We start from the raw sequence: 16,561 nt of genomic DNA, 5'->3' as shown, positions 1-16,561 counted from the left end.
AGATCTCTTGGTACTTTTCCGTTTTGCCGGCGCGGGCGATAAAGTCGCCAATAATAGTACTACTGATTCCAAACGGAATATCCTCGCTGGTAGCCTTTTACACCGAAGGCGAAAATATAGAAAAGGCAAAATAAAGGGTTAAATTTATCAATTCTAATGAGAATGCACTAGCGAAGTAAAGCACTGCGGTTTTACATAATTTCTGAGTAAACTATTCTTACGAATTGAAATAATTTTTGCATTTAAACTTGCATTCCAAAACAACTAGTAAAAATTAATGTTAAAAAATTTAGATAACTACTGAGAAATTAATGTAGATAATTACTGAGAGAATTGGATTTTTGTAGCGTAATTTACGTGAGATCAGATCACATGATATAAACCGACGAATCAGGATGTTGAACCCTGTAATTATAGTAAATTCTTAACTTAATATCTTTTTACAAATTTATTGTCTTTATTTATTGGATTTTTACAAAATTTTAAGCTAAATTAAAATGTTTATGCCTTCAAAATAAAAAATCGTAGAACCAATATTTATTAACATTTTTTATGTGTTTACTGTATGTTGTCGCCTATAAAGTCTGCTTAGCGAGATTTGCGGCGGCGAAACGGAAAAGTACCGATCTTCTTTTATTCTAGTCATTTAAATACATCCAAGAATCATCTATTGTGATAACGTTTCTCCGTTTTTGACCGAACCCACCAGCGGCTGGGCGGTAAAGTCGTTGAACACTGGTAGTTCGGTCCGAGGTTCGAATCCCGCGAACGACCTGGCTGTATGGCCGTTTTCGTGGTTTTCCCCATGTGTATACGAGCCAGTTTCCCTTCGAAAGTCCTAGCCTTAGGAAGACAGCCCTTGAGGCTTTGCCATAATCACACACATGCCATTTTTGACCGGATAAATATTTCTCATAAAGAATTCTGCTGCTCCTTGTGCGTTCGGCGATATGTCGTAGCAAAAGACCATGCACGTTATGGTTTTTCACCTTTTTAAGATTCAAATCACCATTATTTTGCTTCAAGTTGAAACTGAGCATTTTAATGATTTTGCACCTGTCCTCTGAATTGGCAGACTTTCTTTTAACAATAAAAATGTTACCATTTTAACATTTGAAACATTTTGTTTTTTGTTTTTGCTTGGATATGTATTTGGTGCAATTATTCCACTTGAAGCCCTACTTTGACTTTTTTCTTCCTTTCGTTTTAACAATTTTACCTATCTTAGCTTTAGATATCGAAACACCATGTCTTTCACAGCATTTTTCAATAATTAAATATGAATATTTTTTTTCGAAAAGAGTACAAACATAGTCTTCGAACCACTGCTTCTTTAAAAGCGCTATTTTGCAAGAAAAAATTGTCATCTAGCAGACGATAATTTAGTGTTTCAAAATATAGTTGCAGTTAAAAAAAAATTCCAAGGAGAGAATTTTTTACAACAAAGCAAAATCATCTAAAAAATGTGCAAGCAGTGCAGTGCATTTTCAATATTCTTTTTTTCAATGGCGAGCACTTGCCTATAACCGTATATGCCACTACAAAGGCCAAAAGTGGTCGTCTATGACGACTTCTACCTCATGCGGAAGGACAGACAGTTTTACTTTCATGCCTTCTCCGAGATTCGAGCCCGGGCCCTTCGTTATCGCAGTCAGGCTCCCCTAAGTACCGTTTGGACGACGCTTTTGCGTTAATTCAATAGTAAATAATTGAAAAGAAGAATTAAAAAGGAAGTTCCAAAAAGTTAAATTAATTAAATTAAAAAGTAGAAGCGCATACAAAGAGCATTAAGTTGAAGCACATACAAAGGAGTGCTTTAGCAATAATTTTTATTTAATTAATTAAATTTTTTGCTCTTTTTAAAATTTTTCCTTTGAATTATTTCAAGAATATATAATCATCCAAGTATAATAAAGAAACGTGGCAAATAGCTATGTAGGTACTTTATTATAAGAGAAAAAAAAATTCAGACCTAGCCGCGGATTTGAATACTAGATCTTATTTTCGTAGAGCATCATTTATGGTTGCCCCTCTTTTTAGACAAAGGACAAAACGGACAAAACGGAACATTGATATAACAGAAGTAAGGCGTAATAGATAAAAAGGAAGCTGCGTATTATTAATCTATGTATTTAAAGACTTGATATCTTTATTTTAATTTCGAGCTTTGTACTTAGATGAGAGCCATCCGCTGGCAGGAGCATAATATGACATAGTGTGTGGATTGGTTTTAAGATATGACGAAGTTTAGATTCCAGAAAGGAGATATAGCCAAATGAAAATTATTAATTTTGAGTTTCATATTTTTTATCTTGTGTATATATATTTACAACATGTTCTTTTGAATACCTCAACATTTGCACAGGGAACAATTTTTAAAAACTATTCTTCTAAATTCTGTTATATAACTTTTAAATCTTTATTGTTCCTGTATTTTCTATTTATTATAAATTATTATAAATAGGAGAAATTATTATTATAAATAGGAGAAACGAAACTGTATAGTATGCACATTCACGATTTATAATGCCACTGGCTTGAAAGGAAAAGTAAAGATTTACTTTACAATTAATTTATTATACAATTTTCGACTTATTTTCCTAACGGAGGACTTATGATCTCAATATATGCTGTTCTCCTCGATTTCGCAAGTTAATTGCTTACATTTATTATAATTATAACTGTTTTAAAATGCAATCAAAAGTCATAAATTTAGTCATTTTTTATACATTTTGCAAATGAAATTTCGGAAGCTATATATGCTATATTTATACCTTACTTAACGTTCAGGAAAATAAAAGTGGTATAGCTATAAATACAGGATTATCTGGCTTGGTAAAAATAAACTCAGTTACATAGCAGAAAAGTATGAAATAGTAGTTGGGCAAATGCCAGTTAGATACGTGCGCAAGTATCCGGTGCCATTTCTTCTTTTCATTATTACTTTTACATTGCGATGCATTGAAGCATTCATTTGTTGGAAAAATATTACCGAATGTGAAAGAAACGCCCGAATATAAAAAAAAAGAAAAGAAAAAATGTGGAAAGTTCGTTCGACGGTACATACAGAGCACCGATAACACGTAACCCGGGTAACCCAAAACTACTACATTAAAGATTAAAAGGACGCCAATGGAGATGTGGAAAGCGTAACGCCCTAGAAACCTTTCGCGTCTCTGCCTCCATGCTCAGCGGAGAGAGAAATACTTTCAGTCTGTCTGCCCGGTGATTCTTATATCAGTAAATGACTACTGCCGCTGTTGTATGCGTCGAGAGGGTGCACAAGGACTAACAGCTTGAGTGAGAGAATTCGTTCGATATTGTTCAGAAGGTATTCGGATGTCACATGTACATAGAAGAATCGAAACTAATAAAAATAGGCAAATTACTTTTGGACGCCGTTTTGTCACTATGACGACTGTTAATGGTTTCGTGCGTTGTTGTTTATTTACAAATTCTAGTGATGATCGTTAGCATGTATGTTAGTACAAGGTCATGTTTTAATATCACCCTTGAAGTAAAGCAATTCGTGTTTCAGACCTAGAATGTGGCATGCAAACTATGTGTATTATCTCTTTTGAAATCTTTGCAACGGGAAACTGGCAAATGATTAAATAAATTTAGATAATATGTGGCAAGGATGTGAAGAAATAAAACTTTTTTTTTGAAGATAAGACTTAAAAGACACTATTGATTATTCAACATTTCCTTATCATTGACAGACTGACGTAAATCTTTAGAAATTTTGGTAATATTCCATTTCTAATTGTGGATGTTAAAGATAACTAACTATGGGATTTAACAGCACTTCAATATTGCAAAAATATGATTAGTAAAGAAATATCTAGGGATTGTTTCTTTGCTTCAAGAGTTTGACTATAGAAAATATTAAAGATGAAGCATTGGGGATCAGCTCTTTCTTTTTTCAAAAGAGGAGGTAGAAGGAGAAGGAGTTCTTACGCTCACTCTGGCACAAGGTATGAGCTGGTCAACAGGAGAGTACGTTCTGCTAGAAACGACCTCTCTGGATCCCGAGAAGTGGACACTCCTTTGTATGTGTATGTACATAATATTAAGCACACTGCACTTTATACGTGATTCAAACGCCACTGCAATGCACTGCACTCAGATTTTATAAGAAAACTATTTTACTCAAAGCATACTTTGCTTGATGAACGCTAAAAAGCCCCGCAGCTTTTATTGTTAAAAATAGTTAACTTATTATGAGGTTCAGCCCAAGGGTCGCATTTTTATTACTATTTAACACAAATTTCGCTTTCACTTGACGAATGTCTACCATATTTTAATTGCATTACTGCTTATATAAAGTTGCATTCTACTATTTACCACAAGAATTTTTTGTAATAGAATTTTGGAGGGCAGTTTTATTTATGTATACATTTATTGATTTGCTTAATGATATAATTTGAATAAAAAGTACCATTTACTTATTTACATAAAAATACATTTAAAATGAAGTCCAATAACCATTTCTAGAGCTTTTGTTAATTTACTGTAGAGTTTCACGAGAAAATGTTAATTGCATTTGGAAAGATGACTGATTCTACGTTTATTTTGCTAATCCTTTTCTTGAAAAATTATTTCATTCTTAACTTGTTGTATTTCACTATGTTGTTATTCTAATTAGTGACATAATTTTATCGATATTTGTAATGATTTTTCTTTATGACGTTCAGAATGCATTTGTAACTATTATTATTTCTTGAATTTCATTTCTCATTTATATTGTATATAAGAAAAGAGTAAATAATGAAGAACGTAATAGCGAGATAATTTGACTTTTGATCACAAAATATGTATTTTTCATATTCAAATGAATGCACTTGTAGCTTAATGCATGTATTTTAAAATTTCTTTGTGAAAGGTGCAGAAAAATAATTTTAAAAAAAATTTGGCTTTTAAAATTCGTAAAATATATGCTGTAGAATTTTAAAGCGATTTTTTTAATGTTTGAAAATAAACTTTTAAGTTTTATTATAACTCCGCTATCGAATCATATTAACTATACATGTGAATTCAAACTTTGCCGAATTTTATAATGATTTAATATTAATGTGATGAACTTAAAAGCAGATATTTTTAACATTTAATTCCGAAAAGTTCATTGAATTAAATAATTAAGACTTAACACTTCTAATGATAACCTTTCTAAGCTTACATGGGAAAAAATAATCTTTTTTTAAACGAAAGTATATATATAAATATATATATATATTATATGTATTTTTGTATGTATATGTACATATATATGGTAATTATCTCTTTACACAATATTAGTAGTTTCTAAAGGCATATTTTGACATATTTTCTTCCATTAATCATAAACACTTGAATATTTTCAGTTTTTATCTAGCCTTTCAGTTGAAAGATTAGTTTACTGAAATCCAGCGTTCTGAGTTTAAGTCATCAAAATTACCACTTTTTAAAATTTCAATACTTTCTCTTTCGACGCACCTCTTTAAAATTAAATGAATGGTTTCTAGCCTTAGAGGGCAAAATATCAGAAGTAAGTTTAGAAAAGAAAAAGGAATAAAATTTGTGGGCCGCTTTTAATTCTGGACCAATGTGAAGGAAAAATAAATGAATTATGATGTGTTCGAACAGGACTTAATATCTTTCAACAGATTATAATTTTTGAAAGGACTTATCTTCTTACTGTTGCCTTTATTCATACGTGATATATTAAAATGGGTATTTCTGTAAAAGTTAATTTATTGTCACAGCCAAAATATTGTACCAGGAAGACCTTTTATGGATCAGAATTTATCTCAGGAAAAAAGCAGGAAAACGGATTGATCTTAATTTAATGGAAATTAACTCAATCAGTTTTGCTTTTTTACATCATGATATTGACAGCTTTAATTAAAAATGAATATTTGAAGACGTTTTGTAAAATTTAAGCACATTGAGATGAATGCTTTAATCCCATAAAATAATACTTCTCATATATTCTTATAATATATGGGAAAATTAAAGAATTTTTGAAATCATATTTTTATAACTTATTAATGCTATTTTATAAATTATTTAAATTTTAAAAGCAGAAGGTGATGTGCCTTTTTTCTTGGAGTAAAAAACAAAAATATTTTACCCAAAGTTAGCTTTAATAATTATATACTTTAAAGAATGCCTAGTAATTTTATACATGAAAGATTCCTTGAAAAATAGTGAAATGTGAAATAATATAAATCACAAATTTTATTTGCTTAGCTAAGCATTCCATTCTTTATGCAACGTAAAATTATTAAAATGTCCTTTAAAAGTACTTTTCTCGATCTATCTATAATACGAAGCGTAAATCCGCTTCTTTTCTACTTGTAAAGAGCGATAATGCACTGATTCAAGAAAACAGTCCAAGTATGTATCTACTATTTATTCAGCATTTTTATTTGCTAAAGGAGGAAGAATTTTTCTTCAGCAATTGTATAACTGATGAATGGAATTCAAATTCTTATTTGCCCTTTTCTATTTTTCTTGCCGATTGATCAGTAACTTAAATTTTAATTACTTTTTTCCAATCAACGTCATTTCACATCTTTCATACTACGCATGTTCATATTATTTTTAATCTTTTAATGGGTATATAACATCAAACCTAAGTAATGAAGTCAGAACTATTGTTTAGTCTTTGATATATTTATTGCGAAAAATAGTATGTGCGTAATAAATTAAAAATATTCTTTATAAGAAAAACTATGTTTTAAACATTTTGAAACATATGTGTATATTAGATATTACTGTTCAAGAATGCTAGCAATACAAAATCTGAAAGAAATAATGTTATGTATTTATTCTAGAAAGAGCACAGTAATGCATAAAATCGTTATACATGGAAAAGAAAGATATACCTTAATAATAATACTTCATTAACATGGATGTATTTACAGTTTTGGGACATTAATGGCTGGCTAATGTAGTCTTGTCTGCGTTATAATTTTCTTTTCTTTTTTCCCTCCTATTTTCTGTGCATAAATAGGAAAATTTCAGATTAGTTTCTAGATGGAAATTTTGGATTCGTATCTATATCGAAATTAATTAGCAAAACTGGACAATTAATATAAAAAAATCTAAAATACTTGCAATTTAATATTTTAAACTCAAAGCTCTTTAGAATACATATAGTTAATACACATAGTTGTTAAAAGAAACAAACACTCTAAACATAAAAGAAATTAATAGATTTTTCGTTGTTTTTCTGAATGACACAGATTTATGTAATTATCTAAAAAGATCTAGATTGAGAATTATAATATTCAGGAATACACCAAAGATTAAGGGTGTAAAAATAGTTAACTAATTCCTCTTAGCAGTATTTGTAACATAGTATTTTGATTATATATATATATATATATAATAAAGAGATAATATTTAAAGCAAAAACATGAAGCTTACTCGCTAACAAAAAGAACAAAAAGTTAAAAATAAATAAATAAATAAAACCTCACAATGTTACAAACTACTCAAACAATTTGGTTCCATTTCCTTAAATTTTGATTTTAAACTTTAAGTACCTTAGTTTTACAACAGTTATTTGAAAGTTTTGCCATTTTTAAGTAGTTGAATATTAATTCACCAAACTATTTTAATTTTTCCAATTGTTTTGCAAGTGCCTCTTTTTAAACTAGCCAGTTATTTATGATTTGGATCTTTAACTCCTTTCCGTATTCCTGACTATGCAAATTAGTCAGCTGAATGTTTAAGATGAGGTGTTTGGAACTTGAGAGAGTATGCTTCTAGGCGGTTAGATTCTGTAAGTTCTGGTTAAATGTAACTATCTTGGCTTTGCGTTCTCTCGCCGTCGATACTTTAATTTGAGCCGCCGTTTAATATTAAACCAGCTTATTGTTTAGTATTTAACTGTATAAGCTTAGAACGCAAATGCTTAAATTGAATTGATTGCTCTTATTTTAATTTGCATTTCCATAAGCTATTGTTTTATGTGGTGCAAAGTCGTGTCCTTATGTTCAGCGTTCTGTTTAAATAGAAATGGTTGTTTTAAAAATAGTATTATACTTTTGTGGTGCTTTATTTTTATATACTATGATGTATTATGGTCATGACGGAGCAGATTATATCTTGATGACATTAAAAAACTTTTAAGAAATTTTTTAACTTAATTCTTAAAAGCATTCTTTATTTATATAATTAAAATTAATTCTTTATTTATATAATAAAATTAATTATATATAATAAATAATTCTTTATTTATATAATTAAAAATTAATGGTCTTATAGTTTTATTTTAAATTACTTTAAACTTGTTTTATATTTGCACAAATTTTTCGGCTGCTTCTTTAAAAGGACCAAAGAAATTTCAACTATTTATTACATTGCATTATCAAATTTTAATATTTTTTGTTTTGCTTTTGTTTCAGTTTTGATTTATGCTTTTCTGTTAGCTAGTTATCCCCCATTTTTTCATTTGCATACCAATCTCTAAACTCTTATTTATTATATATATATATCTTTAGTCAAGTGAACAGTGTATTAACTAGCAATGCAAACTCCGTTTATATTAGTTTTGGAAATGATATAGTGATTTAATTGGTAAACTAAAACTATTAATATTGTTACAGTTAATTTACTGATTTATATTTCTCGCACTTGTAGAGACTGTTGGTAAAACAAAAATTTCAGCAAAGTGAATGTTTAAAAATGTTGTTTAAACTAATATATGTAGTATACTTGTAATACATTACAACGTATTACAATTATTTTCTCGAAGATTAAACATAGTTACTATATTTATTAACTTAAAGTTCCTAAAACTAAACCGTTATATATAATTTGCATTTATAAAATTATATTTCGAGGTAAGTATTAGCAGCTATCTGTTTGTTAACACTTTATTAATTTTATTTTCACGGAATGACTGCATAGCAAGTATGTGTAGAAAGCAGCTGCGAGTTTTGCTGTAGATTAATGAATTATCACTAGCAAAACAAAGGAAAAGATGGTTTACAAAATTAATTAAAGAGTAACGTTATGAAAGGAGAGTGTAGCTACCATAAATTATAATTCAGATATCGTTCTTGGTTAAATGTTATTCTTGCTTTTAAATTTAAATCACACTTTTTTTACAATTAAACATTGAACATTTGGATATTGTATCTATTATATATTTTATAATATCATTATTAATTTAAAGTTTATAGAAAATTCTGAAAGAAATAACCTTAATTTTGATTACATTTGAGGAAACAGAAGTATTTAAATAATCATTGAAATAATGTTTTAATATTGCTTAGCATTCCTGTAGCAAGAAATGATAAGGAAGAGTTTTGAAAATATGCATTCATTTACAATAATGTAGAGCAGTAGAATCAAAGTGATTATTGACAGTGAAAGAATGATTATTTGATCTATCCAAGTAATACTTTTATAGATAAGTTAGAAATATTATCCATACATATGTAACTATGAATTGCTGCAGAAGTACTCTCCATCTGTCTTCTTTTGTGTACATTGATGGAAATGCCCTTTTCAGATTGATGCAAAATCTAAAAAAGATGGATTTCCTTTAACTATGACGGACCATAAGAGCTTTATTACGTGCAATTATCTTCGTTGCCTATATTGAAAGATATTATCTCTTTTAGATTGCCGCAAAATCTAGAAACCATGGATTTCTTTTAATTAAGACAGCACCATAAGGGTTTTATTATGTGCAATATAATAATCTTTTTGTTAGTGCATTGAAGGAAACGTCCTTTATAGATTGATACACATGCTAGAATAGATGGATTTTCTTTAATTAAATACATTACCATAAGGGCTTTAGTATTTATAATTGTTGTTTTAATGGCTATAGTGATGTATTTTTGAATGTTACCTGATTTTACTTCATTTTATGATGTAATATTTGCTAAAGTTTTATGATGCAATATTTGACCCAAAATAAGATCTTAGAAGAAAATGCTTCAAAATCGTTAGAAAAGACATAAAACACGAAACGCACTACCGTTCATGCCTGTAGTTGGCGTCCGTAGGAGTATATTTTAAAATGCCCGTTGCGTTAATGCAATATCATAACCGAATACGTGGTCAGCGAAATGTCTATAAAAAGGGGAATTTGCAAAATATATTTTGGGATTAGATATGCGTAGTATTTAGCTTCCTAATTAAATAAAAATCATATAAAATATTTAGCTATAGTTTTCATTCTACAGAGCATACTTAATCTTGGATATAGAAATTGTTTTTAATAATGGAAATATTAAATGTTTCGGTCTTTCTGTTACATAAGTTTAATAGCATTATTCTCAGTTACGAGCAATAATATGATATACGGATAAACCACATGTACTGACATAGATTATTTGTTTATTAACATAATTTTAATGCCATTTATTGTAGTAAAAATAAGTTTCTTATATATTGTAATAAAATATTTTAGGAAACAACTATTAGATATATAAGAAAAATCGCCAAATATAATGACAAAATAGTTGATAAGTAGAGAAGTGACCTGCATTAAGAAAAATTTTGATGTATTATTAAGTGAAAACTAAAACTGCATGGGTGCAACGCTTTTGATGCAGTTTAAAACTGATAGACTTGTGTAATGACGCAAGTAGAAGATCAACGGATTAAATACTCGTGGCATAGAATCCTTAGTTCATGCATCCTTGAAAGAAAGCACTTGAAGTGTATCTCTAAAAGAAAGAATTATGGAATTTTTCGTTTATGTTTTGTTGAGATATCAAAGAAAACAAAATAAGAGCATAAGGTATTGATTTTTTTTACGTTTATAACTGTGAGTTTTAATGACTAGGCATTAATTATATTTATCAGATTGTTAGATTAAATCCTCAGTCTGAAATATTTTATAACGTTCCGCTATAAGGAAAGGCAAAATAAAATAAAATTCGATTCTAAAAAAATAAGTTTAATTATCAGTACATAACCAAAGAAGGACGGCAATTTCCTCTATATTGTGATGACACGTGAATTGATTTTGTGGGGATTTATTTAGTTTGACTAACAGTTTCACTCATGCTTTCCTGCAGGAATGCTAATGAGATAGCGCGTGTGTATTCAAATTGCGGCAGAAAGAGATGCTATTTTAGCAAAAGGTTTTGAAAGGAGATTTCAGAGCGTATTATGCCTGCTTGAAGGCCACGTTGTTATTTTGAATTCCTAGCGATTTGATTCTGTGGCGTTGAGTGATTCCAGTACGTTACATTATCCTAGATTTAGTACATTTTATTTCAAGTTCACATTACCTGTTTAAGTTAAGCCAGAAGTGTTGGCTTTATGTAAGACCATGTGCGGCCATCTGTGCAATTATATTGGATTGAATAAACGGGTATTTACACCTTTCTTCTGACTCTCTGTTGTACTAAGACTTGGGTATAAGTCCTCATATATAGAGCTTGTTACTTTATGCTATCAAAAAGAACGAGAGTCTATATTTCGCTCTGTTCTTAAACTGGATTTCAACAGAAACGAATTCCATTCACATTTATTAAATTATAACTATATTATAAAATTAAAATATTTACTTTTTTCCCCTTAAACGATAGTTTTAATTCTTTTGACAAATACTGATAACACTTTTGTTTATTGGAAAATTAATGCTAGGAATATTTATGCATAGTAAATTGCGAAGGATATTCTAATGATATCAACATTTTAACTTTACAACCATTCAGTACGTAAGTTTTCAGAGTATTCGCTCGGAGATTTCTTTCAACGTAAAAATAATGATTGAGGATGTTTCGCTTTTCGACTAATATTTTCCGTATTTTGCACTTAGAAATTTAAATATGATGTATTTTGTAATGTTTTTGAATTATAGAAGAAAATTATTTCTCTTCGGAAAGCGAAAAAACACATCCTTCAATCCACATCTTATTTGTATGTGATATTTTGAAAGAATGAAAAGGATACATAATTAAACTGATTTGGGCATGTATTTTGAAGCACAAAATAATTTCTGCTTCTCGGATAGTTAAAATATATCACACTGTGATAATGTGCATCTCGCGAAGATGAAAACGAGCTGCACAGTTATGAAAATATGCTTGCTATTGCAGAGAAATACTGATGTAGAGAAAACATTATAATATCCGCACTATCATTTTCCCTCCGCACTATCATTTTATATTTTTTTATTTGAGTAACTAAAGTGGCAAGACAAAGCCATGTCATATAATTTTTTGTCGTTAGGCTGCTGAGATTTAATTCTTTAACAGTCTCCTTGTTACTAGTATTCTTTCTTTTCTCTGCACTTCTATTTTACATTTACGAAAGATAGTTTATGAAAAGGCATAAGAAATTATATGTAGACCATATATAAAGAAATTGATCTCTAAATATTTCAGACATTCTTACTTGATATCTTTGTCACTGATTACACCTTAAGATTTACTTTTGTTAGTAAGAGAATGGCTCTAAAAGGAAAGCAATTTTCAGTTACCTAATAACAGCACTTACATTGAATTTTGGAAAGAAAACAAAAACTCATTAATACTTCATTGTTCCTAAAATAGGCTGGATTGTCTGAGTATTTCCAGTGCCTAAACAAAAGACAACATTGTCTAAAATGTTGTTACATGCACTTAAGTGTACTGCGTAGCGTATTCGGAAACTAAGTACCGTTTCATTCTAGCGCCGTCGCAGCGCTATGGTAGGCGTCCCGCGCATGCGCACTAGTCTTTCTTGTTCACTGACTTTCAATTGTCGCCATTTTGGTTGCTCTATGTTGTGTTTTCAGTTTGCTGTGCACATTCAAAATGTTTAAGACAATTAGTTCTCCCGCTGACTGTGAGATTCGTGCCGTGATTAAATTTTTGAACGCGAGGGATGTTAAACCGGGCGAAATTTATCGTCAAGTGACAAAAGTTTACGGTGAATACGCGATAAGTGATGGGATGCTGCGAAAGTGGGTAAGAATGTTTAATGCAGTTCGAACAAATGTCCACGCCGAGGCTCGGAGTGGTCGGCCTTCTGTTGTCACCGATGATTTGGTAAGGAAAGTTGATGAAGCAATTCATGAGAACAGACGCTTCACAATGACAACTATTTCAGAGGCATTTCCACAAATTTCACGTACTGTTTTGTTCGAAATTGTGTCTGACCGCTTGAATTATCGCAAACTGTGTTCCCGATGGGTTCCAAAAATGCTCACTGATGTTCACAAAACAAAGCGACTTGGTAGTGCCCTGACATTTCTCACGCGGTAGGTACAGTGATGAGGGAGAAAACTTTTTAAACCAAATTGTGACAGGTGATGAAACTTGGTTGTGTCATTTCACACCAGAATCGAAACAACAATCGATGGAGTGGAGACACACTCATTCTCCGAAAAAACAAAAGTTCAAAGTGACAATGTCATCACAAAAAATCATGTGCCCTGTCTTCTGGGATAGAAAAGGTGTTTTGCTTACTAAATTTCTTCTCAGAGGTGAAACCATTAATGCGGCACGATATTGTGAGACTTTAACAAAACTAAGGCGTGCCATTCAAAACAAACGAAGAGGAATGCTCAGTAAAGGAATTGTGTTGCTCCATGACAATGCTCGGCCCCATACTGCTGGCGTCACTCAATCGTTAATTCGACAGTTTCATTGGGAGCAGTTCGATCACCCGCCGTACAGCCCGGACTTGGCGCCGTCCGACTATCGCTTGTTCCTGCACATGAAGCGCGAGCTTGGTGGCAAGCGCTTTCGATCTGACGATGACACGAAAAATGCTGTGGAGTCGTGGTTATCGAAACTGGCGAGAAGTTTCTTTGACGATGGTATACAAAAACTGGTCACCCGCTATGACAAGTGTTTGATCATTGGTGGAAACTATGTTGGAAAATAGTTTAAGACATGTATTTTCATGTAAAAATAAAATTGGATTCGAAAAAATTGTTTTGCTATTTTTTTTTTTTTATTTTTATTTTTTTTTTTTTTTCAAAACGGTACTTTGTTTCCGAATACGCCTCGTATTTATTACTTCTGAGGGCAAACAAAATTTTAAATTAATGTTTGCAAGCTACTACACGGGAGTACTTAGGGAAAAATACTTAATTTCGCGTCGTATTTTCCTCTGATTTCTTGTGTTAATCTGCTAAATTATGTTACTGTAGATTTTATCATTAACTCTTATTTCTCTAAATTCACCTTCGGATGACTAATCGATGGGAAAAAGCTGTTACAGACTTGATTTAACATTTTCCGCAGGGTAAGCTTGTGTCATTACCATTCAAGGAAACAGCACCCCGAGACCTCGTTTTCGGGGTACTTATTTAAGCTTACATTTTTTTTTTTTTTTCTTTAAACGCGCATAGCCCTGGAAAAGCATTTATCTCACGGAAGCTTAGGTAAACGGAGCATTAAATATTTTTCGATAATGTTAAACTCTCCAGTTCTCGTTGATCTCCATCGCGGAAAATAGATGCTTTTGTTTGGAATGAATAATTACCGTCGAAGTCTTTATAGATGTCCGGAATGTGGAGTTGCAGAATTACTCAACTTCCTCAGATTTTTTTTTTCAAACTCTGCGGAAAGTAATTATTTACACCAGATTTGAATCCATTAGTTATATATCACTGAATTTTTCACATCACGCGTAGCTTTGGTCATATAAAAAGAAAATTTCCATTAATTATAGATTTTCCTAGAAACGTAAAAATGCAACGCCATAACATTGAGTGAAAATTATCATCCAATCAATAAATTTTACTGTTACACATTTCAAGATGTAACTAAAAAGAAGCTTAATTTTTTCTATTTTAATGGTTCTTTTCTGAGATGAACATTTCGTGATATACGAAACTTCGAATAAGGAAACACTGTTTTTGAGAAATAAAAATAATTTGAAAAATCATGTTTTCGAAATTGCTTTTGTAGCACTACATTGATTTAGTCCCATTTGCTTTATAAAAATATTTAGAAAGCGGTTATGTTTTGCAGTGTAAGATTTAATAAAGGGATTATATGTGGCCTGTGAAGGCACCATTACAGGAGAAATATATACAGTTTTACCATTTCTAAACGTTTTATTTTGATATTTTTTCCTCCGCAAAACACTTTTTAATTCGAAGTAGTTCTTTTACTCAAAAATTTTTCCATTTTTCAAAACAAACACCATTTTGCAAAACAAATATATTCAATATATTAAAGATATTATATTGTAATAAAATGCATTCATGCTGTACCATAATAAAGTAAATGTCAAATGTAATTTAAAATCTTCTTTAAAAGCGCAATAGGAATCAGCTCAAGTTCCGTAAATTTGCGGGCCAGTTTAAAGTGTGAATAGAATCTTAGCTGCAAAAGCGAAACTGAAGAAAGGGAAACCTGTGTTCACATGGTAACAACTGACAGGAAAACAAAGCGACTGGCGCTGTTTATAGCATTGCGTCGAGAGCTTTGTTTTCCATTGTATTGACAAGTTGCCTTATAACACACCATGTATTGATGCAACTAATGCTGATTGTTGTTTTCTTCAGTGTCCTCAAAATCTTTTCACAAGGTGGTATTTTAGTTAATATTAAGTTTTAATTTGTTTTCAGGACAATGCAACTTGTATTTAAGAAGAAACTATAACCTTGAATGATAAAAATAAAAGTTGTGATTTGTGACTTTCCGCAACTGATTAGGTATCTGACGTACTACGAAATAATTTCGTCTCTGAATGAGATATTTGAATTTCAAGAACATTTCATAATGCAACGCGATGAATTAATTATTTTAGCTTAATCGGATGTCTGGTAGTACGTAACAGACAAGTATTTTGCATGAGCAAGTTTAATCAATGATACTCTGAAAGGACTACTTCAGGAATATATGGTGGACGATGAAACATTTCCTAAGCAAGCTTCAGTAGCCTTTTCGCAATTGATTTTGCAACCCCAACTTAACATTATCACGGAGAAATTTAAAGGGACGCATTTTTTTGCAAGTAAATTTATGTTTCTATCTATTTCGTTATTCAAAAGCACTAATTGTTGCTTGTTGTGATCGTCATTATGTTTAACATAATTTCAAGAATTCATAAAACATATTACCCATATCCTACTAGATGCATAACACATTCTTTGGGATAAATACTGCATTTCACTGTTCATAATCTTGCTTAAATAAAATTACCAAGAGTTCTTTGCATTTGGTTTAACACAACAGTGTTTCATTATTTATGACGATCCTGCATATGAAAGACATTTTGCTTTTTTATTGAACAGATTCAAATGTTTCATTACACGCTCATTTCTTCCCTTATGGCTAAGTTCATATGGCACACAATTATTCTTCATTTAAAGCAGAGATTTGGTACTAGCCCACTGGGGGTCAATGAAATTTTAAAGAGAGCTAATGATGGTCAAGGAGTGGATTCGTAGTTCATAGTGGAATATATTCAGGCAATTGATCGGCATAATCAAATCCAATTAATTGCACAAAACGTGTTAATAAAATTGATAATAATTTATATATTGATATAAAGGTGTAACAAAGAGTAAGCAAGATTTCATATAAAATAAGAATAAGGGAGAAAATACACAAATGCGATTGTCTGTTACTGTATGTCCGTTAAGATATATTTTTCT

The 16,561-nt window shown here is 30.7% G+C and overlaps 1 protein-coding gene across 2 annotated transcripts in view; it reads left to right on the top strand.

Annotated features, from left to right (window-relative positions):
• Nucleotides 1-3,038: 3,038 nt before the first annotated feature.
• The window catches only part of LOC118197706 (potassium/sodium hyperpolarization-activated cyclic nucleotide-gated channel 3-like), an 847,214-nt gene continuing 833,691 nt past the window's right edge, over nt 3,039-16,561 (top strand). Inside the window, exon 1 of one of the 2 annotated variants that reach the window (XM_085815327.1) lies at nt 3,039-4,058. In XM_085815327.1, the coding sequence (XP_085671453.1) occupies nt 3,895-4,058 (164 nt within the window). In that variant the 5' untranslated portion in view covers nt 3,039-3,894. The remainder of the gene's footprint in view (nt 4,059-16,561) is intronic. The other variant, XM_085815328.1, reaches the window with a different exon arrangement.

This window comes from Stegodyphus dumicola, chromosome 4 (assembly GCF_044657685.1).
Source record: "Stegodyphus dumicola isolate Sdum_Otavi_A_Nest chromosome 4, ASM4465768v1".
Taxonomy (NCBI): domain Eukaryota; kingdom Metazoa; phylum Arthropoda; class Arachnida; order Araneae; family Eresidae; genus Stegodyphus; species Stegodyphus dumicola.
This window is presented reverse-complemented; position numbering and strand designations above follow the sequence as displayed.